Source organism: Callithrix jacchus, chromosome 4 (genome assembly GCF_049354715.1).
Source record: "Callithrix jacchus isolate 240 chromosome 4, calJac240_pri, whole genome shotgun sequence".
Lineage (NCBI taxonomy): Eukaryota > Metazoa > Chordata > Mammalia > Primates > Cebidae > Callithrix > Callithrix jacchus.
This window is the reverse complement of record NC_133505.1, coordinates 12,803,791-12,830,825: the sequence shown is the minus strand read 5'-3', so window position 1 is coordinate 12,830,825 and position 27,035 is coordinate 12,803,791. Positions and strand designations below refer to the sequence as shown.

Below are 27,035 nucleotides of genomic sequence, written 5' to 3'. Positions count from 1 at the left end.
GCTTAAACCTGGGAGGCGCAGATTGCCGTGAGCTGAGATTTCACCACTGCACTCCAGCCTGGATGACAGGAGGAGACCATCTCAAAAAAAAAAAAAAAAAAAAAGAATCAAACAAAAGGTAATAAATTGAAGAACAGGCCTGAAACGTCCATAAAAGGTCAAGCTTTTGTTGCAAAGGCTGAGGAGAAGAAGCAGTAAGTCACAAGAGAGACCGTTAAAAAAAAGTGGAGGTGAAAATGTGTACAGGCAAGTGGCAAGGGAGGCAACAAACACAGGACACAGACCACAGAGATAAGCACAGCCAGGAAGAGGCAGCAGCCAGAGAGGCTCCTCTTGAAAGAGGGTGGGGCAGGACACAGCAATCTATACCGGCCCTGCCCTCGTGAACAGCTGATGCTGGTGTGGGGGCTGAGTGCAAGTCAGCCTGAGTCTGGATGTCATCCACAGGCACCCTGAGACAGCTCAGCCACAGAGTACTTCTGTTATACCTCCGCTGGCCAAATTCCTGTACTTCATGTTCTCTCTCATTCTCTCTCTCTCTCTCTCTCCCCGCTCCCTTCCTCTTGGCTTCCATATGTTAGAGGTGTAACACAGCCAATCTACACCTTTCCATTTAATTGGAATCTTCCTCATGCTTGACTCAAATTTTATTTCTCCAATTGGTTCTGGCTTATTAATGACAACACAATGAATAGAATCAAGCTGATATTACCAGCCAGCCCCAAAGTTTCTTATTCAGATGCATCTGATTCAGTCCTTTAGACTGCAGATCTTTCTGTCCCCTCTCCCACCATACTGTAAACTCAAAGTGCATAAATATAATCATTTATCCCATATGATTATAATTACATAGCCAGACGGTCTAGCCATGAAAGAATTTTGCTTCTCTTTAAGTGTTGTGACCAGTGGAAGTGGGATGAGGGAGTAAGAGTGTCATGTGAAAGGCCAGGTGCGGTGGCTCATGCCTGTAATCCCAGCACTTTGGGAGACCGAGGCTGGTGGATCACCTGAGGTCAGAAGTTATCGACCTGGCCAACACGGCAAAGCTCCATCTCTACTAAAAACACAAAAAGAATTCCAGCTACTCAGGAGGCTGAGGCAGAAGAACTGCTTGAATCTGGGAGGCACAGGCTGCAGTGAGCCAAGATCATGCCATTGCTCTCCAGCCTGGACAACAAGAGCAAAACTCCATCTCGAAAAATATAAGAGAGTGTCATATGAAGTAATGTGAATAGATAAGGTCTTATAATATGAAAAAATATATATTACTGATGACTACAAAAGGGATAGCTAGCTAGCTAGCTATCCACAAAAGGGATATCTGTCTATCCCTTTTGTAGTCATCAGATTTGGAGGACAGGTATGTTCTGTATTTTTTTCTTTTGAGAAAGCGTCTTGCTCTGTTGCCCAGGCTGGAATGCAGTGGCGTGATCTCAGCTCACTGCAACCTTTGCCTCCTGGGTTCCAAATATTCTCCTGCTTCAGACTCCCACATAGCTGGGATTACAGGCATGCCCCACCATGCCTGGCTAATTATGTATTTGTAGTAGAGACTGGGTTTCACCATGTTGGCCAAGCTGGTCTTGAACTCCTGACCTTGTGATCCACCTGCCTTGGCCTCCCAAAGCGCAGGGATTACAGGCGTGAGCCACCACGCCCAGCCAATATGTTCTATATCTTAATAGTGATGGTAGTTAATCAGGTATATGCAACTGTAAAAACTCAAGAACAGGTACCCTTAAAATGGGTGCATTTTACTGTAGATGAATTTATACCTCAGCTAGGCACAATGACTCATGCTTGTAATCCTAGCACTTTGGAAGTCTCAGGCAGGAGGATAGCTTGATTCCAGAAGTTTGCAGTTGCAGTGAGCTATTATCCGCCACTGCACTCCACCTGGGTGGACGGAATGAGACCGTCTCTAAACACCCACACCCTCACACACCGATACCCCTCAAAAAGGTTAATTTTGAAGTATATTATCCAAGAACTAATTACTTCATTTAGAGGAAATCAGTTCCATTAACTCTTTTCCTTCTCTTTTAGCAACTCATACCATAACATTTCCCTAATTCCTATAAAATACCCCTGAAAAATGCAAATAATAATCAGAAAATACCAAATTTCTACTTTTTACAAAATCATTCACTGGCCTAAAGGGATATTGTAATAAATCTTGCCTGTGGCTCTTGAAAGTTGACATCAAGTAACTGTACTTTATGCTCTATTGCCCTCATGTATATATGTTTTAAAAAGCAAAGATTAAAATATATACTAAACCCAATCATTGGATAAAATATAAGTAAATCAAATTTATAAAAATCAGTGGAAAAGTCAGTGTTATCAACTTTATAAAAACAGTAGAAAATGTCAGTGAGGAAAAATACGTGGGTGGAAGCCTATCAAAATGAGCAGGCACCAAAGTCGCTTTCTTGAAGAGAAAAAAGATTAAAGGCTTTTCTTTTTGTAAAAACATATAAAATTGGACAAAAATGATACCAGTCTGGCAAATTTTTCATGGGCTTAGGGCAGCAGAACTTCACAGATGTCTTGATTTTATCCTAGATAAATGTTTTTAGAATGCTGAAACTTTTGTCTTTTTTTTTTTGAGACAGAGTCTCTCTGTCGCCAGGCTGGAGTGCAGTGGCGTGACCTCAGCTCACCGCAACCTCCACCTCCTGGGTTCAGACAATTCTCCTGCCTCAGCCTCCTGAGTAGCTGGGATTACAGGCATGCGCCACCATGCCCAGCTAATTTTTGTATTTTTAGTAGAGACAGGGTTTCACCATTTCGGCCAGGATGGTCTCAATCTCCTGACCTTATGATCCGCCCACCTCGGCCTCTCAAAGTGCTGGGATTACAGGCATGAGCCACTGCACCCGGCCAGTTTTTTTGTCTTTTTGAGAGGGAGTCTCTCTCTCTGTCACCCACCCTGAAGCGCAGTGATACAGTCTCAGCTCACTGTAACCTCCAGCTCCCAGGTTCAAGCACTTTTCCTGCCTCAACCTCCTGAGTAGCTGGATTACAGGTGCCTGCCACCACATTCAGCTTTTTTTTTTTTTTTTTTAATATTTTTAGTAGAGATGAGGTTTCACCATGTTGGCCATGCTAGTCTCAAACTCCTGGCCTCAGGTGGTCCACCCACCTCAGCGTCTCAAAGTGCCAAGATTAAGGCGTGAGCCACCTCCCCAGGCCAGGATTTTTAAACTCAAAGGAAACACATATGTCCCAAATAAAAAGATAGCAAGCTTTCCAAGAAGTTTGGATTAATTTTGTCTAATTGTTCTTAGTATCATGTTTAGACATCGCAATCATGTTTAATTTTTTGATATGTTCTGTCTGCAAATTTACTTAGGTGACAATTAAGTGTTGTTTCCACCAAGACTAACCATATAAACCACCTAAAACTTTATAAGAATAGTATTCAAATATGAAAAATCATAGGTAGAGATGAATAGGGCTTTTGTTGTATTTGGTTCAAATCTCTCACAGGCCATTTTGATGACCAGCATTTCAATAATTATTGAGAGAAACTGAGAGTTCACATGCAGAAATGGTTCTCTAACCCTTACAAAATTTCACATTGCTTTTACTGAGTCAAAAGTTCCACTCTCTTTTTAGCAGCAGGAAGGAAAATAAATTATTACAAGTGACTCAAAACAAAGCAATTTAACTGTGCTTCATTAGTGAGATGTTTTCAGGGCATAGCAATAAAGATAAGTGTGATGATGTTAAATCTCATGACTTAACCAGTAGCTTTACTGACAGGGTTGATCTTGACCTTGCTATTTTATTTTATTTAGGTTTGTCTTTTTGGTGATAGATAACACATTACCTTTAGTTATAATTCTAGATTAAGAAATAACCACAAACTCATCAAATTACTTGCTTGTAAAATTAAAAAGAAGTACAATCTTAATTTATTCCTCAGATAGGTAGGTGATTGGATAAAAGTAGGGCTAAAATGGGGCTGGGCACAGTGGCTCACACCTGTAATTCCCAGCACTTTGGGAGGCGGAGGAGGCAGGAGGATCACTTGAGGCCATGAGTTCACTTGATATCAGGAGTTCAAGACCAGCCTGGCCAACATGGCAAAACCCCATCTCTACTAAAAATACAAAAATTAGCTGGACATAATGGCATGTGCCTGCAATTCCAGCTACTGGGGAGGTTTAGGCATGAGAATTGCTTGAACCTAGGAGGCAAATGTTGCAGTGAGCAAAGATCCTGCCACTGCACTCCAGTCTGGGTGACAGAGCGAGATTCTGTCTCAAAACAAACCAAAAGTAAGGCTAAAACGAAAATTATCAAAGTCTACTCAAAAATTATGTTTGTGTATATGTATGTGTTATTTTTTTATTTCCATCTCTAAAGTGGCCTAACATAGCAACCTTAGTACCCATGAGAATACCCTGGCACACCCATTAGAATTTGTCTCTAATATCCTTTTCCCCTAAAGGGATTTAATATCTTAAAATAGTAAGTATTCAAGAGTCTGAACTTTTTTTTTTTTCCTGACATTGAGCAGGAGTCTTTCAAAAGTTCTGAAGAATAATAAAAAAATTAAAAAAAAAAAACATGATTTAGAAAACTTTTACTGGTCAACTATAATCTAATCTAAGCATTAAGAAGAAAGGAGGGGTGAATAAGTAGAGCATCTTCTAGATCTAATCCCGGCACAACACAGTGCTTGATGGTTTCAACATGGATCAGCATCGATTCACTTGACCACATCCTCCCCATCAGATAATTTTGAGAAATGTATCGAAAAGTGTTTTTGTTATCATTATGTGTCTCACTACTTCAGCTTCATCCTTCTGCCTTATGGTTCTTATTATTGCATGAACCATAACAACACACACCAAGAAAAACAGCTAACACTTTTTGAGTATTTGCTGTAAATTTCAAAGTACATTATCTATTTTACATGAAGTTGAAAATTAAAGCACAGTGAGGTTAAGCAGTGTGCCCAAAATCACCCAGCTGGGAAGTGCAGGTGCCAAGATTGGCTGAGGGAGCCTGGGCTCCAGAGTTAATGCTCCTAATGTTGCTTCCTTAATTAGGGAAAGAAAATTCCAAATATTCCAGCAGTACCTAACTTGGTTTAGTAGACACTCTATTCCCTTTGGTACTAAGCACTTTCTCAGGTGAAAAATAATGTGAGGAGAGAAAAATGTTGGTGAAGGAAGATGTTAAAGCAAAACAGAAAATGTCAACAAGACAGAACTTTGACTTGGACTAAACCTAGGTGAACCTAGCACCGTAAATTTTTAGATAGGGCTACTGCCTCGAGGCAATATACAATTGTTGTGTTTTCATAATCTTAAAAAAATAACTAGTTATTCACTCAGTGGTATAAACTACCAAGCACAGAAAAAGGAAAATGCATCACAATGTTAAAAGAATGAGTAAATTGTATTTTATCTCTAATATCTTACATTTTCAAGGTGTTTAACAGTGAATGGACATCACATTTATAACGAGAAAAAAGTTACGTTAAAAACAAAGTTCTTATGATATGAATAAGAAAAGATAGAACTCATCATATGCGTAATCGCTTAAGAATGGAAAACTAAACTTCTCTAAGGCAGAGAAAATTATCTGAAGCCTTTCTGGAAACGTGCAGGTTCTGCTGGAGCAGAGATGCCCTGCTATCCAACTCCAGAGTCCTAAGACACCTCCCCACACAGACTGCTATCAGCAACAACTTCGTATAAGCTGCTTCCCATCTTTTACTCCCCAAAGGAAAGACCTGCACTGTTAGGTTTCCTCCTGCTCTCAACTGGCCAGCGACTGAGCCGTCTGCCTTCCCACTGAGTTCTGAACCAAGAAGGCTCATCTAAGGGACTCAGACCCGCTGACGTCTGGCAATCACTGTGAGATGTATCACAAGTAACTTGTTAATAAGGTGCTCATTAAATAAGTCTGTGAAAGCTTACTTAATAAAGTCTGTGAAGGTCTTAATAAATGCTTAATAAAGCCTGCAAATGGCTTATTTAAAAATATAAATACAGATTCGAAGTTATCCCCTGTAGTCTTCACACAACTTCCATTCCAATGTACTTTTTGGACGGCATGCTGAGAAATGCCCACAATGCTGAGAACCCCTGGGGAACTGACAAACTTAGGCGTATTATTTGACACGTGTCCTGCGGTGGAGAAAAAAAAAATGTTGAAAACTGCCACAAATGGAAGATGCAGAATTAACCCAGTAACCAATTAGGAACCAGAGAACCAAAGTACCCAGAGATGCCCTTACTCACCAGGAGAAAGAAGAGTAAGCAGGCCAGCAGCCCCTGCCACTCACAGGGCTGTCCCAGATTCACAGAGCAACAGACTCCAGGTGCAGGTGGAGGAAGGTGCACTGGCAATCCACCAACATCTCTCCTTTCTCTCAGTTCTTTCACTCCAGCTCTCTCTCCCTATGATCACAGGAGGAACAACTTCTCATGCTAACTCACAGGAATGCCAACTACCTCAGGTTGGTGTAGGGTCCACCCATCCAGTCTGGGACCACACACCAGCTCTAGGTGTACAGCTCTGGCAGTATAGGAAATGAAACCATCTGACCACACAACTTTGCCAAAGATGGAATTCTCTTCTACTAGTTACCTGCACAGAATCTGCAGCTAATGCTGCTATACAGGTGAATGTTAAAAATGGGAACTTTGTCAAAGACTGGCGACCTCCTGGCTGGGTCAACCACTACTTATCTCATTTAGTTCTAGGCAGCTACAGCCTCTGCCTGTCAGCCCAAGGCAGTGGCAGCCAAAGCTGTAAGGGTCTAGAGCCAATTTGTGCTGCCATTACTCCTAAAAGCCACATGACAGCACAAGGCTATCATTATGTAACAATTTAAGGCAGAAATTAGAGGTCTCAGAGGGCCCAGACTAAAAGCACTAGAACTACCACTGATGTGACAGACACAGCCTAAGGACTCTCTACCCACAGACTCATCTACCTAGGCACAACTCTTATAAAATCTATATCACATCTTTCATTGTGTTCAACTATAAAATATCTACAAGGCACTTACCATGTACGAGGCATGTGCTAGCTGCTCAGAGAAAGGAAGAGGGAAGAAACAAAAGATAACTAAGACAAGGGGCTCTGCTCTCAAGGAGTTTACAGTCCAGAGGGTGTGATAAGCCATTTGCACAGATTCTTTGCAGACATGGAACTGGTCACTATCTTTATTTGGAGCAACAGGTTTTGGCCACATGGCTGGAGGCTCTACCTCCAACTGTCGTAACTCCTGCTTTGTACTCAGTTATCGGGAGCTGGCCCTTTGCCATCTTAAACATAGTATATACTCATTAAATGTTCGTTGTACTACTTAAGTATATTTATATTAACTGGATGTAAGGTTACTAAGGCTTTAGTTAGTATAGGGGATTCATAGACTGCCAATACTACTTAGTCATAAATGATTTCTGAGGAAATGATTGGCCGAAGCTAGTGACACACTGTGTTCAATAATATTAGGTTTCCGTACTTTTATTTTTCTTCCTGAGGCAACTGACTTTATAATCACCAAACTTATGCTGGGGACTCTTGTTCTGAGGATGAACTTGAGGGCCTCTCTGTTAAAATTCATAAGAGAGAAATACTTTTACTTGCATATCTAGGTCTCTGGCATCCTCTATGTGAATATGTTTTACCCTAGAACTGTTTACTTTGGAAATCTTTTGTTTTTTTGGCATTCATTTGCTGACCAACCAATATTTGATAAATATATTTAGGATATTTAATAGAAACATTCTAGTTTCCTTTGAATTGTGTTTAAAAAGTTTTAAAATATACAAACTTATATATTATTATAGATTGTATGTAAAACATACAAACTTAAATGCCTGTATATTTATTTGTGTTTTCTTAAATAAGTGATTGATACAGCTTTCTTAGAACAGTTTTTGATCTATTTATTCAATTTAGGTTTTTGCATACAAAAATTTAAGTTTTTGTGTATAGAAATACATGAAAGCAGGCCAGGCATGGTGACTCATGCCTGTAATCCCAACACTTTGGGAGGCCTAGGCAGGCGGATCACTTGAGACCAGGAGTTTGAGACTAGCCTGGTCAACATGGTGAAATGCTGTCTCTACTAAAAATATAAAAATTATATATATATATTAGGATGCTGAGAGAGGAGACCCAATGACTGTGTGAAAGAAAATAGATTTCAGATCGGTTACATGCTTCTGGCAATTTGTCAGCTGCAATTACCAGGTAGTTTTCTTTTCCTTTTCTTTTTTCCCCAACCGCTTTCTTTCTTTACTAATCTTAATGCAATATTTGACTTAAATGTCTGCATCCTGGATAGTCCTGGCCATGAGTGTTAATGACAAGCACCTCCTTTTCCCTAATCCTCTTATTTACTGAATTCTTTCTAAGGATGTTGGTGATAGGCTCAGATAGTAGTACTGAACAGTCATAGGTTATAACCACTTAAAAGCCTTATATCCATTCACCTGAGCAGTTTGTCTCCAAAGAGCATACTCTTGGCCACAACACTTGATAGTGTTTTATAAAACTACCTATTTATACTCAACAGGTAAATATCAAAACAGTGCAAAAGGCAAATAAGAGATTTCCAGGGGAAAATCTGAAACAAAGTGATTTACAATGCTTTTACAAATTTCAATTTTGTTTCAGCTAACTTTAAAATGATTGGCAAGGTTATTTCAATACATCAAAATACAAAAAAAAAGATGTAGCCTATCACTCAAAAAATTCAGTGTACATACAAATAACAGAGACTGCTCAACTTTTAAGGGAAACCATCCTTTAGTGATTCATAGTATGACCTGGCCTGAAGGATCCAAGATGCTCAGAACTCCAATGGTTGATGGACTATTAGACATCGCAGACACCAGGGACATCTAACTGCACTTCACAGTTCATGGCTCACATAGCTACGATGATATTTCCATCAGTTTCCAAGAAAAGAGATAACTAATGGGTGACTTCACAAAATTAAATGTATCCAAGGTTTAAATTCTGAGATTATGTCCTTTCTTCTATTCTGGTATTAAGCTGGTCTTTATTTTATAATAAAATATTAAGATTTAGTTGTGCTTTTTTTTTTTTTTCCCCCAGACAGGGTCTCACTCTGTCACCCAGGCTGGAGTACAGTGGCATAATCATGGCTCACTGCAGCCTGGAACTTCTGGGTTCAAGTAATTCATTTCAGCCCTGCAGGTAGCTGGGACTATAGGTGCATACCACTACACCCGGTTAATTTTTCTATTTTTTTGTAGAGATGGGGTTTTGCCATGTTTCCCAGGCTGGTCTCAAGCTCCTGGGCCCAAGGGATCCTCCAACCTCTGCCTCCTAAAGAGTTGAGACTACAGGAGTGAATCACCACTCCCAGCTTGCTTTCGTTTTAGCATGATTACTTGGCATATTTAAAAGAAGTTGGGAACTCTCTGTTTATCCAAATTTCTATTTTTACTGTCTTTTAAAATCCTTAAGTCTGGGAACCAATGAGCAAGTGCAGCTAACTCTCACTCTTGGGGGGAAAAAAAAAGCAAAACTAGTTAAATAATAATCTGGCTAGAGAATTTTTTTTTTTTTTAAAAAAGGCCTGCCGGCATGGTGGCTTACACCTGTAATCCCAGCACTTTGGGAGGCTGAGGTGGGCAGATCACAAGGTCAAGAGTTTGAGACCATCCTGGCCAACATGATGAAACCCCATCTCTACTAAAAATACAAACACTTAACTGGGCGTAGTGGTGGGCACCTGTAATCCCAGCTACTCAGGAGGCTGAGGCAGGAGAATCACTTGAACCCATGAGGCAGAGGTTACAGTGAGCCAAGATGGTGCCATTGCTCTCCAGCCCAGGCGACAGAGTGAGACTCCTTCTAAAAAGAAAAAAAAAGTCCTTTAGGATTACAGTAGACCATCAGTTTTGGAAACTACTTCCAATGCATAATTCATTATAAACATGTAGACTAGGCTGCAATCCTAGAAAGGGGAATACTATTCCATCAAAGCCAACAATACTTCAAGGCTTCAAAAAACTTAAAGTGACATTACCATGCTAATGTTACCTATTTGTACTGTAAGTCTTTGTAAGTCTAGATCCAAAAAGCAGATGCTTAAAAGTGGGTAAGGCTGCTCAAATTTAACACCATTGCTTGATACACCTTCCCCACTACCACCCTCCCCCCTCTTTATTCAAAACATTATCCTCGAATCAAGTAATTTTAAGGATCTTCCTCAATGTCATAAGGTAACCATTCCCTGATACAACCTGTATAGTGAATACTAAACTTTCATTAACTGTATAAATAGAAGTAGTTAGAGAGCAGAAAGGCAAAACAAAACCAAAAACTGTATTCCATTTAAAAACCTTACAATTACAAAGCTCCAATTACAACTGCAAGTTCAGCTATAAATCTTTACACATTCTCTCTTCACCTGGGATAATAGATAGGTGGGCACCAAAGGCATCACTTCTGAGGACTTGTTTTATTAAACACCAGAGCAGAAGGTAAGTATGTTTAAAGACTTGTTAACCTGTTCAACAAACTATACGTGGGTTTATTGTATGTGGCCCTTCCAAAATCAGGGAAAGATCTTTTCAACATTTGCAAGGGATGCCTATGCAAGTGCTTTCTGGTTTTCCTGAGGCTCCAGCTTGAGATACAGAAACATTTACGGTCATTTGTGGTGGATGTGCAGTCTAGGGAGTGTCTCCCCAAGACAACACAAAGGGTCAACAGCAAAGAGCAAAGCTTAACTTTCCTCATAGGCTTCCTTCCTGTTCCTTGTCTTCGAGAGAGAAGAAAAAAAAAAAAAAAAGAAAAGGCTCCAAACTTTTTCCCCTTAGGGAACTACAGAGGTTTCCCTCAAGCCTCTTCTAACAGTAACCAAGTTCATCACACCTACAGATCAGACCCTGAAGAGGCACCATGGAATCAGTAACTACTCTGCTTTTGAAAGAAAGGGTAAGAGGGCATAAACCGGAGACACAGACACACTAACCTGAGTTCATCCCACAGTGGAAGACAGGAAATATTAGAGATTAACTGGAGTTTGGTAGGGTTGTAACAGAACCCTCAGAAACAAAACATGATGCCCAAGGAAGTTCTAAACCAACAATAAATGTCATTTCTCCACTCCCATACATATATACTTGTTGCATAAAACAGCTGTATACCTTTAAGAAAACAGCTTAAAAATCACTGGGTCCCATAAAGAACACAACTGCATTAAGATGAAGACTAATTAGAAGATTCAACTCAGATGACTTTGTTATAATGTTCTGGAGACACAGGCAAAGGCTACTACCCAAGCCAATTAAGGAGGCATGTATTATGCCTGTAAGGAACCCAGGATTCTCAGCTAGCTGATAAAGACTTCACGTGGCTGCTTTATTTCATTTGACACCTTCCACTTTCACAATAGCTACTGCGTGCAAACCAAGCCTCCCAAGAACGGTGACCCTGACCTCTTCAGTTCACCTAACACCCTGGCAAGTAGTAAATTAAAATGCAACCCATTTCAGCTCCTGTAAATGTTACCTACTTACTCTATTTGACTCAACTCTGTATTTAGGTATGGTTAGGATAAATCTGAACATTATGACTTAAAGAAAAAAACCCTTACAGACTGTCTCATCCAGCCCTCAGTTTTACAGATGAAGAAACTTAGCTGCAAAGGATCAACAGCTATCTCAAAAATCCAGACCAAGTCAGTGGCAGAAGCAGATAGCACCTAACTTCCCACAGTTCACCATGCCATGCTCCTTCTCCATAGCTCAGATTGGAGCCTCTGCATAGATAGGGTTCCCATGGCTTTGCTGGAAATGCCACATCATTATAGGACTGGAAGCCCGGAAGTGGGGCTCACAACCCTCAAACCAGAAAGCTGAAAAAGCACTTGTGCCTCCTAACAAGTCAGTATCAGGTGAAGGATAGGCAAGTACCTTGCATCTAGATAAGTTAGGTAATTCTTTCCCCTTTACTGTAATTTAAGTAGAAACAAATAGCAAGATGCGCTTTAATTAAATACATCTGCTTAGAGAGTCTTTACGCTGGGAACCCACTAGATCAATGGTTTTCAACCTTGGCAACAAATGAGAATCAACAGTCAACCACGTGCATTAACAGTCTTGGGCATTCAGCCTGGTCAAACCTTTGGATGGCTATACCCTCAGACACTGTGGAGCAAAGACAAGTCATATCTACTTTGTCCTGTTCAGATCCCTAACCTATAGCATTTATAGGTATAATAAAATGGGGTTTTTTAGACCACTAAGTTTTACAGTAGTTTGTTAAGCAATAATAGTAACTGAAGCACCTGGGAAGATTTAAAAAAAAAAAAAAAAAAATCCTAGTGTCCAAGGTGCACTACAGCCCAATTAAATGAGAATCTCTGGGGGTAGGACCCAGGCATCTATTTTTAAAGCACCCCAGGCAATTCTATGATGCAGCCAAGGTTGAGAACCAAAGTCCAGACCCATGCTGTTTAATCACTGACCACGTATAGCTGTTTAAATGTAAATTACTGTAATCCCAGCACTTTGGGAGGCCGAGGCGGGTGGATCATGAGGTCAAGAGATCGAGACCATCTTGGTCAACATGGTGAGACCCCCATATCTACTAAAAATACAAAAAATTAGCTGGGCATGGTGACGCATGCCTGTAATCCCAGCTACTCCGGAGGCTGAAGCAGGAGAATTGCCTGAACCCAGGAGGCGGAGGTTGCGGTGAGCTGAGATTGCGCCATTGCACTCCAGCCTGGGTCACAAGAGCAAAACTGTCTCAAAAAAAAAAAAAATGTAAATTAATGAAAATACAATTTAAATCCCTTGATCATCCCAGTCACATTTCAAGTGCTCAATGATCACATATGGCTACTGTCTGCTATATTGGACAGTGAAGATATGGAACATTTCCATCATCTCAGAAAATTCTATTGGATAGTGCTGCTGGTCTAGATTAGCAATTCTCAAAGGTTGGTCCTGAGCTACCACCATTGGCATCACCTGGGAGCTTGTTATAAATGCACATTCGTGGCTGGGTGCAGTGTCTGACACCTGTAATTCCAGCACTTTGGGAGGAAGAGGCAGGCAGATCACTTGAGGTAAACAGTTCGAGAACAATCTGGCCAACATGGTGAAACCCCACCCCCACTAAAAAAAAAAAATTAGCGGGGCATGGTGGCAGGTGCCTGTAATCCCAGCTACTCAGGAGGCGAGGTAGGAGAATTGCTTGAATCTGGGAAGAGGAGGTTGCAGTGACCTGAGATCACTGCACTCCAGACTGGGCAACAGAGCTAAACTCCATCTCAAAAAAAAAAGAAATGCACATTCCCAAGCTCCACCCTAGGCCTACCAAAACAGAACCTTTCAGGTGGGACCTTCCAGGTGATTCCGATGCACATTCAACTTTGAATACCACCCATCTTGTTACTACTGCCCTTACAAAATCATTTTTGCCATGTCCTCTCTCCTACTTAAATATGGAAACTAGCCATTTCGGTACTATTCTGAAAAGATGTAAGATAAAAGATACAACAATATGGCATTTTCCTCCAGTGCAATAAATATACACCTTTCTAAAGAGGACAAAACAATTTCTTCACTAAAATGTTTGCAACAGTGATGCAAAAAGTATGATTTAAAAAAATTTTCCAGCCAGGTGTGGTGGCTCATACCTGTAATCCCAGCACTTTGGGAGGGTGAGGAGGGTGGACCAGGAGGCCACTTGACACCAGCAGTTTCAAAACAGCCCGGCCAACGCAACAAAACCCCATCTCTACTAAAAATACAAAAATCAGCCAGGCGTGGTGGTGCACACCTGTAGTCCCAACTACTCAGGAGGCTACACTGTAGTCTCACTGTGGCCAGGGTGGGGGGGCGGCAGGGGGGGCGCCGAGGATGGGGGGACAGAGGTTGCAGTGAGCCAAGATTACGCCTCTACTCTCCAACCTGAGGGACAGAATGAGACTCCACCTTAAAAAAAAAAAAAAAAAAACCAGCCTTTTGTATTAACAAACTGTCTTTATGAATGTGGGTAACTGAGTTGTCTACAGTAGTTACTACCTTCAGTTCTAGCATTTATCTATGCTCTTAAGAAAATTATTGCTTTTATTGTTGGAAGTTCAATAGAAAAGGAATGTGACAAAAGCTTTTAATAATAATAGTAACTGCAAAGAGACTTTGCAAAATGCTTTTGGAGTATGGGGCATTCTAAGCACTGGGAACACAAAGATAAATCATGTACAGTCCTTGCTGAGAAGAAACCCCAGAGTTTATCTGAGATACAGTTACATCTGAGAAATGTCGTTAACATAAAAGACACCAAAACAAATAAAACAATGTGCTTTAGGGAGAAAACAAAAAGCAGACTATATGGAGAAAATTATCATTAATGTCCTCAGATAGAGACGATACCACAACCAAGAAACAAGAATAAGATGCTTAAAAAAAAAAAAAAATCACAGCCGGATGCTGTGGCTCATGCCTGTTAACCCAGCATTTTGGGTGGCTGAGGCGGGCAGATCATGAGATCAGGAGTTCTAGATCAGCCTGGCTAACATGGTGAAACCCCATCTCTACTAAAAATACAAAAAAATTAGCCAGGCCTGGTGGTGTGCACCTGTAATCCCAGCCACTCTAGAGGCTGAGGAAGGAGGATCGCTTGAACCCAGGAGGCAGAGGTTGTGGTAAGCAGAGATCACGTTATTGCACTCCAACCTAGGTAACAGAGGAAGACTCCATCTCAAAAAAAAAAAAAAAAAAAATCAGAGACTAAAAAAAAGAGCTCTTGAAAATTAAAAATGTGATAGCAGAAAAGAAAAATTAAACATAAGCATTAAACATAAGCCTTGTAAGATATAGTGGAGGAAATCTCTCAAAAGGTAGGTCAAAAAGACAAGAGATGAAAAGAAAAAAGAAAACCACCAGAGAACCAGTTCAGGAAACTCCATGTCCAAATAGGTGTTTCAGAATGAGAGAGAGAGAGACAGAGAGAGAGAGAGAGAGACAGAGAGAGAGAGACAGAGAAAGTCTTATTAATGAACTAATTCAGTAATTTTTTTCCAGAACTGAAAGACATGAGTTTCTAGGTCATAAAGGCCCACTATTGTGATTTCACAAAAATATGAAAAAAAGAATTCTAACAGATTCCAGAGGGGAATAAACTAGGTCACATCCAAAGGATTAGAAACCCAAATAACTTCTCAACAGAAGCACTGAAGGATAAAAGACAGTGGAATAATGTCTTTAAAGTAGAATATGATGCACAGCCACACTATCAGTAAGATGAGTAGGTGGAATTGAGATACTTTTCAGTTTCAAAAAACTTCACCTTGCAATCATGCTTTCTCAGGAAGCTACTGAAGGATGTGCTCTACAAAATGGAGGCAGGAAACCAAGAAGGGAAGGAAAATAGAAAAACAGGAGATTCCACACAGAAGAGATGTCAAGGAAATCCCCTGAATGATGGTGCAGGAAACCCCAGGAAGGCAACTGCTCCAAGCAGAGAGGGCTACCAGATCACAACAGAACATGTAAGAAGGGCCAAGGAGAAATGTCTCTAAGAAGAGGAACTCCAGAGAGTACCTGATATGTTTCAAAGTCTTGAAAAAAGATCCAGACAAGCGGCAGAGAGTTTGGATGTTGAAGTAATAAGCATGTAGAAAAAGAAGCAAAATAAAAAAAGAGGAAAAAAGAAGCAATTATTAACTCCAGGAAAAACAAAAAGATTTGTATGACAAGAAAAGAAGTGAACAATTCATCGCTCAATGTCAACAGTGTTCTGTATAGTCACATAAATAATGTCAACAGTAAATATTGATCCAACCAAAATTACTATATTGGGAAAACAGGGAGCAGGTGGGAAGAATTTGGGGGTAAGGTAAGAATAAATCAGAGAAAGAGAACAGAGACCAATAAAAAAGTAGCACTACCAGCATGTTATTCAGAAGTAGGGAGGGAAATTCCAAAATAATGAACTAAAACCACTAAAGGTGATTGCATCTGGAGAAAAAAAATGAAGAGAGGAACTTTTTTCTTTTTTTCTTTTTTTAACAAAGCCTTGTAAATTATATAACTACATCACACTTTAAACTGTGTACACTGGTTTAAAAAAAAAAACAGGGTCTAAGCTCTTACCCATTAAATCTATGTTTTTCAAAATATAGGTTTGTGACTCAATTAGGTGGTTGAGAAATAATTCAGTACGACATCACCATCATTTTTTTTTAAATAAATTCTAATGGGAGATAGAAAATAAAAGACATTGCATATAGTTGACTTTTTTTTATGAACCTTTAAAATATACCTATCCACATATACAGATTCTTAACGTAAAGTGTATTTTTAACTGTTGACTGTCAACAAAATAATATAAGATCGTCACTCTAAACTACACTGTATTATAATTACTTTTCATTTTTGTCTTTCTTTCTCTTTTCTTTTGAGGAAGTCTCACTCAGGCTGGAGTGTAGTGGCGCAATTTTGGCTCACTGCAACCTCTGCCTCCCAGGTTCAAGTAATTTTCCTGCCTCAGCCTCCCAAGTAGCTGGGACTACGGGCATGCACCATCACACCCAGCTAATTTTCGTATTTTCAGTAGAGATGGGGTTTCACCATGTTGGCTAGGATGGTCTTCATCTCCTAACCTCATGATCCACCCACCTTGGCCTCCCAAAGTGCTGGGATTACAGGGGTGAGCCACTCTGCACCCTTTTCTTTGCTTTCTCACAGTTAGCTCTGTAATATGGGCAGAGTGAAGAATAACAACACAGAGAAGAGAATTCAAACTCCCACAGGCGATTGTATAATGTGGAATATTACTGCTTCTTAGGCGACTTGTCTTTCTAGTTATGTATGACTTTCACTAATATTTACATTTCTGGTCTACAAAGACACTGGAGCCAAGGAACCATTCTAGAAGCCATTAGGATGGCCGAGGAAGCCAGTGTAGAAATAAAAACTTGCAGCCTATACAGACTGAATAGCCCTTATCCAAAATGCTTCGGACCAGAAGTGTTTTGCATTCCAGATTTTCAATTTTTCTTGAATTTGGAATATATGCATTATATACTTATCAGATGAGCATTCTTAATTGAAAAATCCAAAATCCAAAAAATACTCCAGCTAGTGTTTCCTTTGAACATCATGTTGGCACTCAAAAAGTTTTGGATTTGAGAGTTTTTTTGTTTTGTTTTTTGAGATAGGGTCTTGCTCTCACTCTGTCACGCAGGCTGGAGTGCAGTGGTAGAATCTAGGCTCACTGCAACCTCCGCTTCCAAGGTTCAAGTGATTCTCCTGCCTCAGCCTCCTGAGTAGCTGGGATGTGTGCCTGTGTTTTTGTTTTGTTTTGTTTTTAAGTAGAAATGGGGTTTCACCATGTTGGCAAGGCTGGTTTCGAACTCCTGACCTCAGGTGATCTGCCCGCCTTGGCCTCCCAAAGTGCTGGGATTACAGGCGTGAACCACTGCGCCTGGTCCCCAGGAATTTGGAGCATTTTGGATTTCAGATGTTCAGATAGGTATACTCAACTGTTGGTGAATATACTAGGAAATATTTACAAAGTTGATTAAGAGGAATCTTTCTTCCACTGACCCTCCCTCAGATGATTTGCAAGGTATATTGTTCATCCTGACATATGGAAAAAATAAACAGGAGGAAAAATTATGTGGTCCATGAAATGGCAAAAGTATACCCCAGAGTAATTTACCACATTGTATTATAACTATTTTTTCCCCTCTCCCCACATCTCTCCAAGTTGAGTGACTCTGGTGCAGGTACTGGATCCACAAGTACCTTTGAATCCTCTATGCTAAGCATGGTACTAAAATGATCTGAACTTCATAAATGTCTCCTGGATAGCAATGCAATGGTATTTTAAGAAACAAATCCACATGTCTTAATGTTTCAGAATAGGGATCAGTACACACATCAACTACTAACCTGGATGCATGCAATGTATTAGAATATTAGAATTTCAGCACCGAAACAAACATCTTTAACCTCAGAGGGCCCCTGATCTTTTAGTCCTAGCTACACAGTCTTGGCTTTGGTTTTGTAAAATGGGGAAATGATGAAAGCCTACACCATCTGTTTTTTTTTTTTTTTTTTTTTCCTGGACATCAATGCACTCTCACTTGTTTTTACTGGTAAGACTGAAAACTTTCACCCACTAACTTTGAATTTCTACCCATGGTTAATTCATTGGTAATTTCTTGCAACTTTCAGAAAAACAGTAATCCTCAATTTGACACAGGTTTGCCAGTATGCATTTAAAGACCTCTTACACTTCAAACCATGGACTTGTAGACACAAAACATAGTAACATTCTCTGTATTCTACTCTTCACCTTTGCCCTGCCCTGAGCACTATCTAAAAACCAATGACAGAAATGCTTGCAAACATAGGATGAAACATTGTTGCAGTTAATCAGCCCAGAGCCCAAGGGAGAAATTTTCTATTTTTAAAGGCACTGTTACTTTAAGGAAAAAGTCTGTGGAGAAATGTGAAACCAAGCTGCATAATGAAAATCAAAATGCATTTGGTCTCTTCATCTGTGCAAAGACAGTTATTCTAATGTACACGGAGCACTGTTGTGTTGACTCCTCGGTTCGTCTGTAAATGAAATGACCGGTACTAGGGGCAGAATCCCATAGAAAGCTCATCTGCTACTCAAAGAATTAGATCTGTCAGAAGGTCAAAACACAACAGTACCCACATTTCAATGCTATTTTTATAGCTCCAGATAAGGGACTATCCCACTAAGCAAGCAGATGAATAGATCCTAAAGCCACCCTTCAAATCTTTACCTAAAACATCCTGTTTAGTAACTAACGTGGTTCAGCCCGAAAAATGATCAACTGATTACTTAGCATTTGGAACCAACTGTCCACAGTTACGGATTGTATCCAAATTCCACAAAATCAAATCTGTTTCTCTTCACGAATGACAACACTTCATGTCACTAAACAGTAGCTAACAGTCGCACTCCTTATGGAGTGACAAGGAGCAGGTGCCAAACCAACAAGGAAAACAAGCAGCAGCTACACAACCGGAGCTAAAAAATATTCTACCTGTTTCCCCAGACTGCTTTCAAGAATCTGACCCAACAGAATTTTTTCCCTAAACAGTATAACAATATCTTGTTGGGGGGGGGAAACATTCGTTGGTGATATGGGCATCTAATTTAATCTGTAAATATTTAATGTACTCAAGGAGTTTACTATCACCATAAAATAAATTATCTACACAGCTATAAATGCAACTAAAAATACATCCATTACCAAACAACATTCAGTATAATGTACAATAAATACTACATTCAGTGTTAAACACACACTTTAAATATAGCTGAGCTATTTAATATCACCATCAGAATCTGCTAAAGGTAGCAAAATGTTTGCAAACTGGATAAAAATTGCTATGCTCAACACGAAAAGCACAAAATCCCCAATCTTACCTCCTCATGATTTCTTTCCCCAGATTTGGCAAAACTGAGCTTGAACACCATACATTATAGAATGGAGGCATTGCTTAATAATGTCACAAACCCTGCTTCAGAGTCTCTCTTCAATGAAAATCTCTAAAGAATGAAACTCACTAAATTGTAGTCCATCGATCAACAGGTGATTCTCAGAAACAGAAACTCATTCATTTCCAATGAAAATTAATTTTGTAAACTTTCCCATTTTTTCACATACGGATATTTACAAGCTATTACATTATTATACTGAATGAATTTCAACCGATTTCTTCTCAGAGGCTTACTAGAAAAATGCCAAATATTCAAATTATTTTGGGGCATTATCCCATAATGCTGCATGGAACAGAACAGAATTAATAAGGATCCAACAGTTACCACTTTTCAAATGCAAATATGTTGCCTTCTAGTAAATACAGCCCCTTTTAGACCATCCCTCAGTGTCTATACAGTTCAGGGCTCTACTTTTGATTCCTTGAAAATCAAAATTCGCGCATTACATTGAGGCATTGTCTCAACTCAGCAGCAACAACTAAAACAGATAGTAACTAGTCCAACCTGAGTCTGCATCGTACAAGACTCTTTCGCTTCATTTCTTTTCCTATTTTACACACACTGTCCCTCAAGAATTCTGCCAAAGCAAACAAACGCTGCAGTGATTAAAAGAATCACGGGCACTGGGTTCCACGAACAATGAGGTCGTGGGCTGGTCCCCTGCCCGCCTCAGGCCTCAGTTATCCTGTCTGTAAAATGTGGCCGCTGGACGATTCACCTCTGGCGTCCCATCCAGCCCTCTCCCTCCCGGGAGCCTCGCAGCCCGCCAGGTCTCAGCTGACTGGTGCTGGCGGTGGCCAGGGTGCCCTGCCTGCCGCCGCTCTAGATGGAGGGAAAGGGGGCGAGGGAGGAGAGGACCTTGGACTTGCAACCGCTTCAAACAGGAGGGGCGACAAACTTGAAGCCGCCCTCCTAACAATAGGAAGGAGCGCTCCCATTTTCCTGGCTCAAACTTGCAGGGACCCCGCGAGGCTGGATCCTCCCCAGCCGGCCTCTCGGAACCCGCCGTACCTTTCTCCCTGTTTGGTGTTAGAAGGAGGAGGGTGCAGGACCGTCTGGTTGCCTTCCATCTCCACCACGCACTTGGTGTTCAGTTCCAGTTCTGAAAGCACAGAGGCAAAGGGACGTTGCAAAGTCCAGCACCCGCGCCTCCAGCCCGCGCGGGGCTCCGTCCCGGGAAGCGGCCGAGCCTGGAGACGGCGCCCCGGGCACCGCGGCCAGCGCGGACACCGCCTCCGCCCCGGCCCCCCGGGCCCCGGCCCCTGTGGCGGTCTTGCCGTCCCGGCCCCGCAGTTTCCAAAGTTGCCCCCGCCCTCAGCCCGAGCAGAAATAAAACCGAGCGGAAAGCTCCTCACCTCGTCGGTTCATGGGCCGGACCCGGACGGCAACTTTTACCTTGGTATCCGACATGTTGGCTGCGCTCGCCCAGCCGCTCGCCGCGCCCGCTCGGCCCGAGGCGGCCCCTCACGCGCGGCGCCACCGCCGCCGCAGCCGCGCGCCCCTCGAGCGCGGCCGCCGACGCTCCGCCGTGAGCTCCGAGAGGCAGCGCCGAGGCGCGCGGGCCATCCCGGGGGAGCGCGACGCGGGGCACGGCCGCGGCCCGGGGAGGGGCGGGCGCGCGGGGCGGGGCGCGGCGGCGGCGGCGGCGGCGGGCGGGGAGGAGGCCTCGCCGCCGGGCCCAGGCGCCGCTCTAGCGGCGCGGCCCCAGCCCAGAGCGCAGCGCCGAGGCCCCTCGCGGCTGCCCCGGGCCCGGCCGCGCCGCCATGTTCCGCGCCCGCCGCCCGCCGGGGCTCGGGAGAGGCCGGGATCGGCCGCGCGGCGCGCCCCCTGGAGCGGCGGGACGGCAGTGAGGGGAGCGGCGAGCGGCGCGGCGCTCAGGGGCGGCGGGAGTCCGGGGCCGGGCGCATTGTTTCCCGAGGGGACCTCCCAGGCCAAGCCGGCACCCGCGCCCGCGGGGACCCCCGGCCACCGCCTTCTGGGGCTGCTGCCAGCCGGAGTCCCGGGGCGGCCGGAAGGGCCCCGGCTCGCCGCGCAGGGTGGCCAGGCCTTCCCCTCCGAGCCCCGGCACGCCGCCCGCTCTGTCCCACACGGAGCCTGCAGCGATGTTGTAAGATCTCTGTGGTGAACCGAGACTAGAATCTGTGAATCCACCACCGAAACAGTGTGTGTTTGTAAATCGTGCCCTTCCTTCCCTTCTCGGCCTCTCCTGTCGTGGGAGGGATGTCAAGTGGACTGGGAGGGCCATTAACTCTTACATAAGAATTTAATAGCAACGGATTCTGTCATCCTGCCAAACGCAGACCTCTCTGCCAGGGCGGAACTGGGCGAATCGGATTTATTCTGTTTGGTTCAACAAGTGCTTAGGGGGCGCTCACTTAGTGCCAGGCATTTTGAAGCGTACAGAAGTCAAAAAATCCAGAGTTTAGATCCGGGAATCTTTTGATTTTGCTTAAATCTAGAAATCCACTTACTGGAAGATGCACTGAGGTCCTACTGTGTGCAGGGTGCTGTGGAGGTCACACAGAAACATGAATAGCATGATGCAGAAGCATACGCTAAGGTGAAGGGAGGGCGTGGAGACATATTACGTTAGACAGTGTGCGGCACGTGCTAGGAGAGGCTCCGCCTGCCTCCAACAGGTGCCAGGCTATGAGCCTGACTTTAAGTGATTCTACCCTTCACCTTTGAACAACACAGGGTTGAACTGCACAAGTCCACGTACACGTGGCTTGTTTTCAATCAAAGTCTGATTAAAAATACAGTATTCGTGTTCTGGCACGGTGGCTTATGCCTGTAATCCCAACACATTGGGAGGCCGAGGCGGGAGGATTACTTGAGACCAGGAGTTTGAGACTAGCCTGGGTAATGTAGACAAACTCCATCTCTACAAAAAAATAAAAATAAAAAAAATAGCCGGGCAGGGTGGCAAGTGCCTGCAGTCTCACTTGAGCCTGGAAGGTCGAGGCTGCAGTGAGCCATGTTCACACCACTGCCCTCCAGCCTGGGCAACAAAGCAAGACCCTGTTCGAAAGAAAAAAAAAGAGAGAGGAAGAAAGGAAGGAAAAAGAAGGGAGGGAGGGAAGGAAGGAAAAGAAAAAGAGAGAAAGAAAAGTGAAAAAAAGAAAAAGGAAGGAAAGTATTTGGCACGGTTCAAAACGGAGACATCCAACTTTTCCTCTTTGCGGGTTCTGCAGAGCTGACCGGGACTTGAGTATGTGTGGTTTTGGATGTTCCTGGAACCAGTCTTCTGCATACACGGAAGGACAACTACTTCAGCCCTACCTTACTGTAGAGCCAGCTGTCTCAGTCCGCCTCTGAAGGGCGTGTTGCATCTTTCCTCCTCTCGGTTCCTACTGCTGCAGTCTCACTTTGTCTGTTCATTCACCTGTTCATCAAATGTGTTCTGAGAGCTCTACCATGTTACAAACACAGCTGTAGGCTTTCGGCTACAGGCTCTCAGCTGCTGCTGAGAAAAACAGGTGAAATTTCCAGCCCTCTGGGGCTAACAATCTAGGTCTGTGTCTACCTCTTCACTTTTGGGCTACTGAGACATTCTTTTAACCTTCCTAGCTTTGCCTCCTGTAATCTTTCCTAAATCCGGCTTCCAGACTGATTTTTCACAAAATTAAAATTTTATCCTTTGATCATGCATACTATTCTGTTCAAAAACGTCTCTGGCCTACCCTATTTAATATTACCTCCCACCGCTCCTAAAATTCTTCACTTCATCCAGGACCTTTTCACAACCAAGATGCCCTCCCTATGCTAAGCCATTATTCTGGCAGTTTCTACCAATGAGAATTGTAGAGGGTTGAATTTGTGTCTCCCAAAAAATATGTACAAGCCATAACCTTCAGTACCTGTGAATGTAATCTTATTTTGACACAGGGTCTTGGCAGATAAGTTAGGATGAGGCCACGCTGCATTAGGATGGGCCCTAAATCCAATGACTAGTGTCTTTATTTATTTATTTATTTATTTATTTATTTATTTTGAGATGGAGTCTCCCTCTATCACCCAGGCTGGAATGCAGTGGTGCGATCTCAACTCACTGCAACCTCCTCCTCACAGGTTCAAGCCATTCTTCTGCCTTAACCTCCCAAGTAGCTGGGATTACAGGTGTGTGTCACCATCCCCAACAAATGTTTGTATTTTTAGTGGAAACGGGATTTTGCCATGTTGCCCAGGCTGCTCTCGAACTCCTGACCTCAGGTGACCCCGCCCCCCCCCACCTCGGACACCTGGCCTGTCTAGTGTCTTTATTAGAGAAAGGAGAGGGAGATTTGGACACATAGGGAGGAAGGCCATGTGAAGGCAGAGGCAGAGATTGGAGGGATGCAGTCACAAGTCAAGGAATGCCAAGGTTTGCCAGGAGCCCCCTGAAGCTAGGAAGAGGAAAGAAAGCCTCCAGTGGAAACACAGCTCTGCTGACACCTTGATTTGTGGCTTCTAGACACCAGGGCTCTGAGACACTAAATTTATTTTGTCTTATGCCACCCAGGTCACCAGTTTATGGTCATTTGTTACAGTCAGTAGTTTTAAGAAACTAATACAGATGCCAGGTGCAGTGGCTCATGCCTGAAATCTCAGCACTTTGGGAGGCCAAGGTGAGAGGATCATTTGAGCCCAGGAGTTTGAGATCAGCCTGGGCAACACAGAGAAACCCTGTCTCTACAAAAAATAAGAAATTAACCAGGCGGGATGGCACGTGCCTGTGGTCCCAGCTACTTGGGAGGCTGAAGCAGGAGTACCGCTAGAAAGCTGAGGTCAAGGCTGCAGTGAGCCATGATTGTACCACTGTACTCCAGTCTGAACAACAGAGACTCAGACTCAAAAAAAAAAAAAAAAAAAAAAAAAAAAGAGAGAGAGGAGGGAGGGAAGAAAGGAAAGAAGGAAAGAAGTTCATACAGAATTTAATCAGTGCCCTCTCTGTCTCATTTTCTCCTCCCTCATTCTCTTCCAGATCATGAAAGCCTGGAGTGCCTAAGAAATTTCGTGTTTACTGTGAATGAAGGCAATGGGAACTGAATGAAGCATTTGGATTTGGAGCCAGGGATTGACATATTCAGAGCATTGATTCAGGGTAATTAATTTGGCAACACTGTATCTTTCCCGGGGGCTATTATAGTCATCCAGATGAGAGGTGATGATAGCCGAACAAAGCCAATGATAGCGCAAATGGAGCAGAAGGAGCAGATGCGGGACTTACTGCAGTGAGAAAAGTAGAACAGTTTAGCAACCAATGGGATGTGAGGATTGAGGGAGGCAAAGTATTGCGAGGGACTGGGAGGATGATGGCCCGTAACACCGTGAATGGATGAGAAGAAGAATAGGTCTTAAGGTGAAAGGGGCATGATTCTTTTGGCATTGCAGGTTTAAAAAAATAGTTCCTGGCCAGTCACAGTGGCTCATGCCTGTAATCCCAGCACTTTGGGAGGCGAGGCAGGCAGATCACGAGGTCAAGAGATCAAGACCATCCTGGCCAGCATGGAGAAACCCCGTCTCTACTAAAAATACAAAAATTAACCAGGTGTGGTGGTGCATGCCTGCAGTCCCAGCTACTCGGGAGGCTGAGGCACTCCAGCCTGGTACCTGGAGACAAAACAAGACTCTGTCTCAAAAAAAAAAAAAAAAAAAAAAAAAGTGTGTGTGTGTGTGTGTGTGTGTGTGTGTATGTATGTATATAGTTCCTATTGGTTCTTTGCAGAGTGACTCTTCTTTCTGCTTTCCCAACCCTCTCCAACTTTAAAGATGCAGATTAGTTCTCACCTCTTCTATGAAGAGTTTACTAGGCCAGGCATTGTGGCTCATACCTGTAATCTCAGCGCTTTGAGAGACCAAGGCAGGTGGATCACTTGAGTCCAGGTGTTTGAGACCAGCTTGGCCAATACAGTGAATCTCTGTCTCTACTAAAAATATAAAAAATTATCTGGGTGTGGTGGCACATGCCTGTATTCCCAGCTACTTGGGAAGCTGAGGCATAAGAATTATTTGGACCTGGGAGACAGATGTTGCAGTGAGCCAAGATTATGCCACTGCACTCCAGCCTGGGTGACAGTAAGACTCTGACTCAAAAACGAAGAAAAAAAAGAGTTTACTAAACAACTCTTTTCTTTTTCAAAACAGTTTAGCCCTACATCATTAGACTTACATTTTTTTAGAGTTTGAAGGTGCCTTTGGGAGTCCTGTGAACCTTTTTCCAGCAGCCCCCAAAGTGGCCACCCATTCTCTGATTGAATTCTGGTGACAGAGTGCTCAAATTTGAAGAGAAGCTGAACTCAGCCAGGGGACTTATCAGGTTCTTTGCTTAGGAAAGGCCTCCATGAAGAATCAGATTTACATCCCCAGGGCATTCCACCTAGCAACAGAAGTGCTGCCTCCTCGTGCTTCCCACTCCAAATCTAACTCCTTTTTCTCCTTTTTTTGGGGGATGGAGTCTTGCAATATCACCTAGGCTAGAGTGCAATGGCGCAGCAACCTCAGCTCATTGCAACTTCCACCTCCCTCGTTCAAGTGATACTCCTGCCTCAGCCTCCCAAGTAACTGGGATTACAGGAGTGCACCACTACGCCTAGTTAATTTTTTGTATTTTTAATAGAGAAAGGGTTTCGCCATGTTGGCCAGACTGATCTCAAACTCCTGACCTCAAGTGGTCCACCTGCCTCAGCCTCCCAAAGTGCTGGAATTACAGGAATGTCCCTCCTGGTCCAATGAGCTGTATCCAGCAGGTTGCAGTCCTACAGCACAAACATGGCTGCCAGAAGCCTGGGTGGCAGCATGCCAGGGAACAAGGGACAGCAGTTCTCAGAAAAAGTAGGCTGTTGTGTGTCAGGCATATCTTCAAAAATTGTCCACTACAACCTGTGTGGCAGGAATTCAGATTCCCATTTGTTACTCGTGAATCGGTTGAAGATTAAGGGGGTTAAACAACTTGTTTCAGGCTACATGTAAATGTGAGAGGTAAGATTCAAACACAGCCTAACCAATTCCTCAGCCTTGCTTTATTATAACTTGCTGTCAGGGGAGGGTGGCCAGGGCAGTTTAAGAAATGTGTTATGTGGCAGATTGTATTTTCCAAAAAGGACTCCCGCCCCACATGCTCTACTTAAAATATAACTTTGATATTTCCACTATTGAGATAAAGGGTCTATGGTCCTCCCTTTGAATCTGGGATGGCTTGTGACTGGGCCAGAAGTGACACTATAGGACTTCTGAGATTAGGCCATAGAATATTATATAGCTTCCATAGGTACTCTTGAAATACTCACTCTTGAAACTTAGCCACCAGGCTGGAAGGAAGACCAAGCCTACCCCTGCAGAAAGACCATGCAGAGAAATCTTGAGACAACTGGGAGACAGAGATAGAGATAATGAGAGAGAGAGAGAGAGAGAGAAAGAAAGAGAGAGAGAGAGAGAGAAAGAGAGAGAGAGAGAGAGAGACCTGGCCAGCTCCATCTGCTCCAGCCCCACACTGTCCCAGCTCCAGCCACCATCTGACTGAGATCTCATGAAAG

At 43.0% G+C, this 27,035-nt stretch overlaps 2 protein-coding genes across 45 annotated transcripts in view; one reads left to right on the top strand and one right to left on the bottom strand.

The window, feature by feature from the left end:
* The window catches only part of KIF13A (kinesin family member 13A), a 222,455-nt gene extending 201,332 nt beyond the window's left edge, over nucleotides 1–21,123 (bottom strand). For all 43 annotated transcript variants that reach the window (XR_013533669.1, XR_013533671.1, XR_013533670.1 and 40 more), the window contains exons 1-2: nucleotides 20,877–21,123; nucleotides 20,533–20,623 (exon numbers count right to left, since the gene is read on the bottom strand). Coding sequence is in view for 37 of the 43 variants with exons in the window: in XM_035294815.3 (XP_035150706.1) it covers nucleotides 20,533–20,623; nucleotides 20,877–20,931 (146 nt within the window). In the remaining 6 variants the exon portion in view is untranslated. The remainder of the gene's footprint in view (nucleotides 1–20,532; nucleotides 20,624–20,876) is intronic.
* Nucleotides 20,847–27,035, top strand: part of LOC103792249 (uncharacterized) — a 96,445-nt gene continuing 90,256 nt past the window's right edge. The window contains exons 1-2 of one of the 2 annotated variants that reach the window (XM_078368262.1): nucleotides 20,847–21,684; nucleotides 24,485–24,604. In XM_078368262.1, coding sequence (XP_078224388.1) covers nucleotides 20,888–21,646 — 759 coding nt within the window. In that variant the 5' untranslated portion in view covers nucleotides 20,847–20,887 and the 3' untranslated portion in view covers nucleotides 21,647–21,684; nucleotides 24,485–24,604. Of the gene's footprint in view, nucleotides 23,001–24,484; nucleotides 24,605–27,035 lie in introns of both variants that reach the window. The other variant, XM_078368263.1, reaches the window with a different exon arrangement.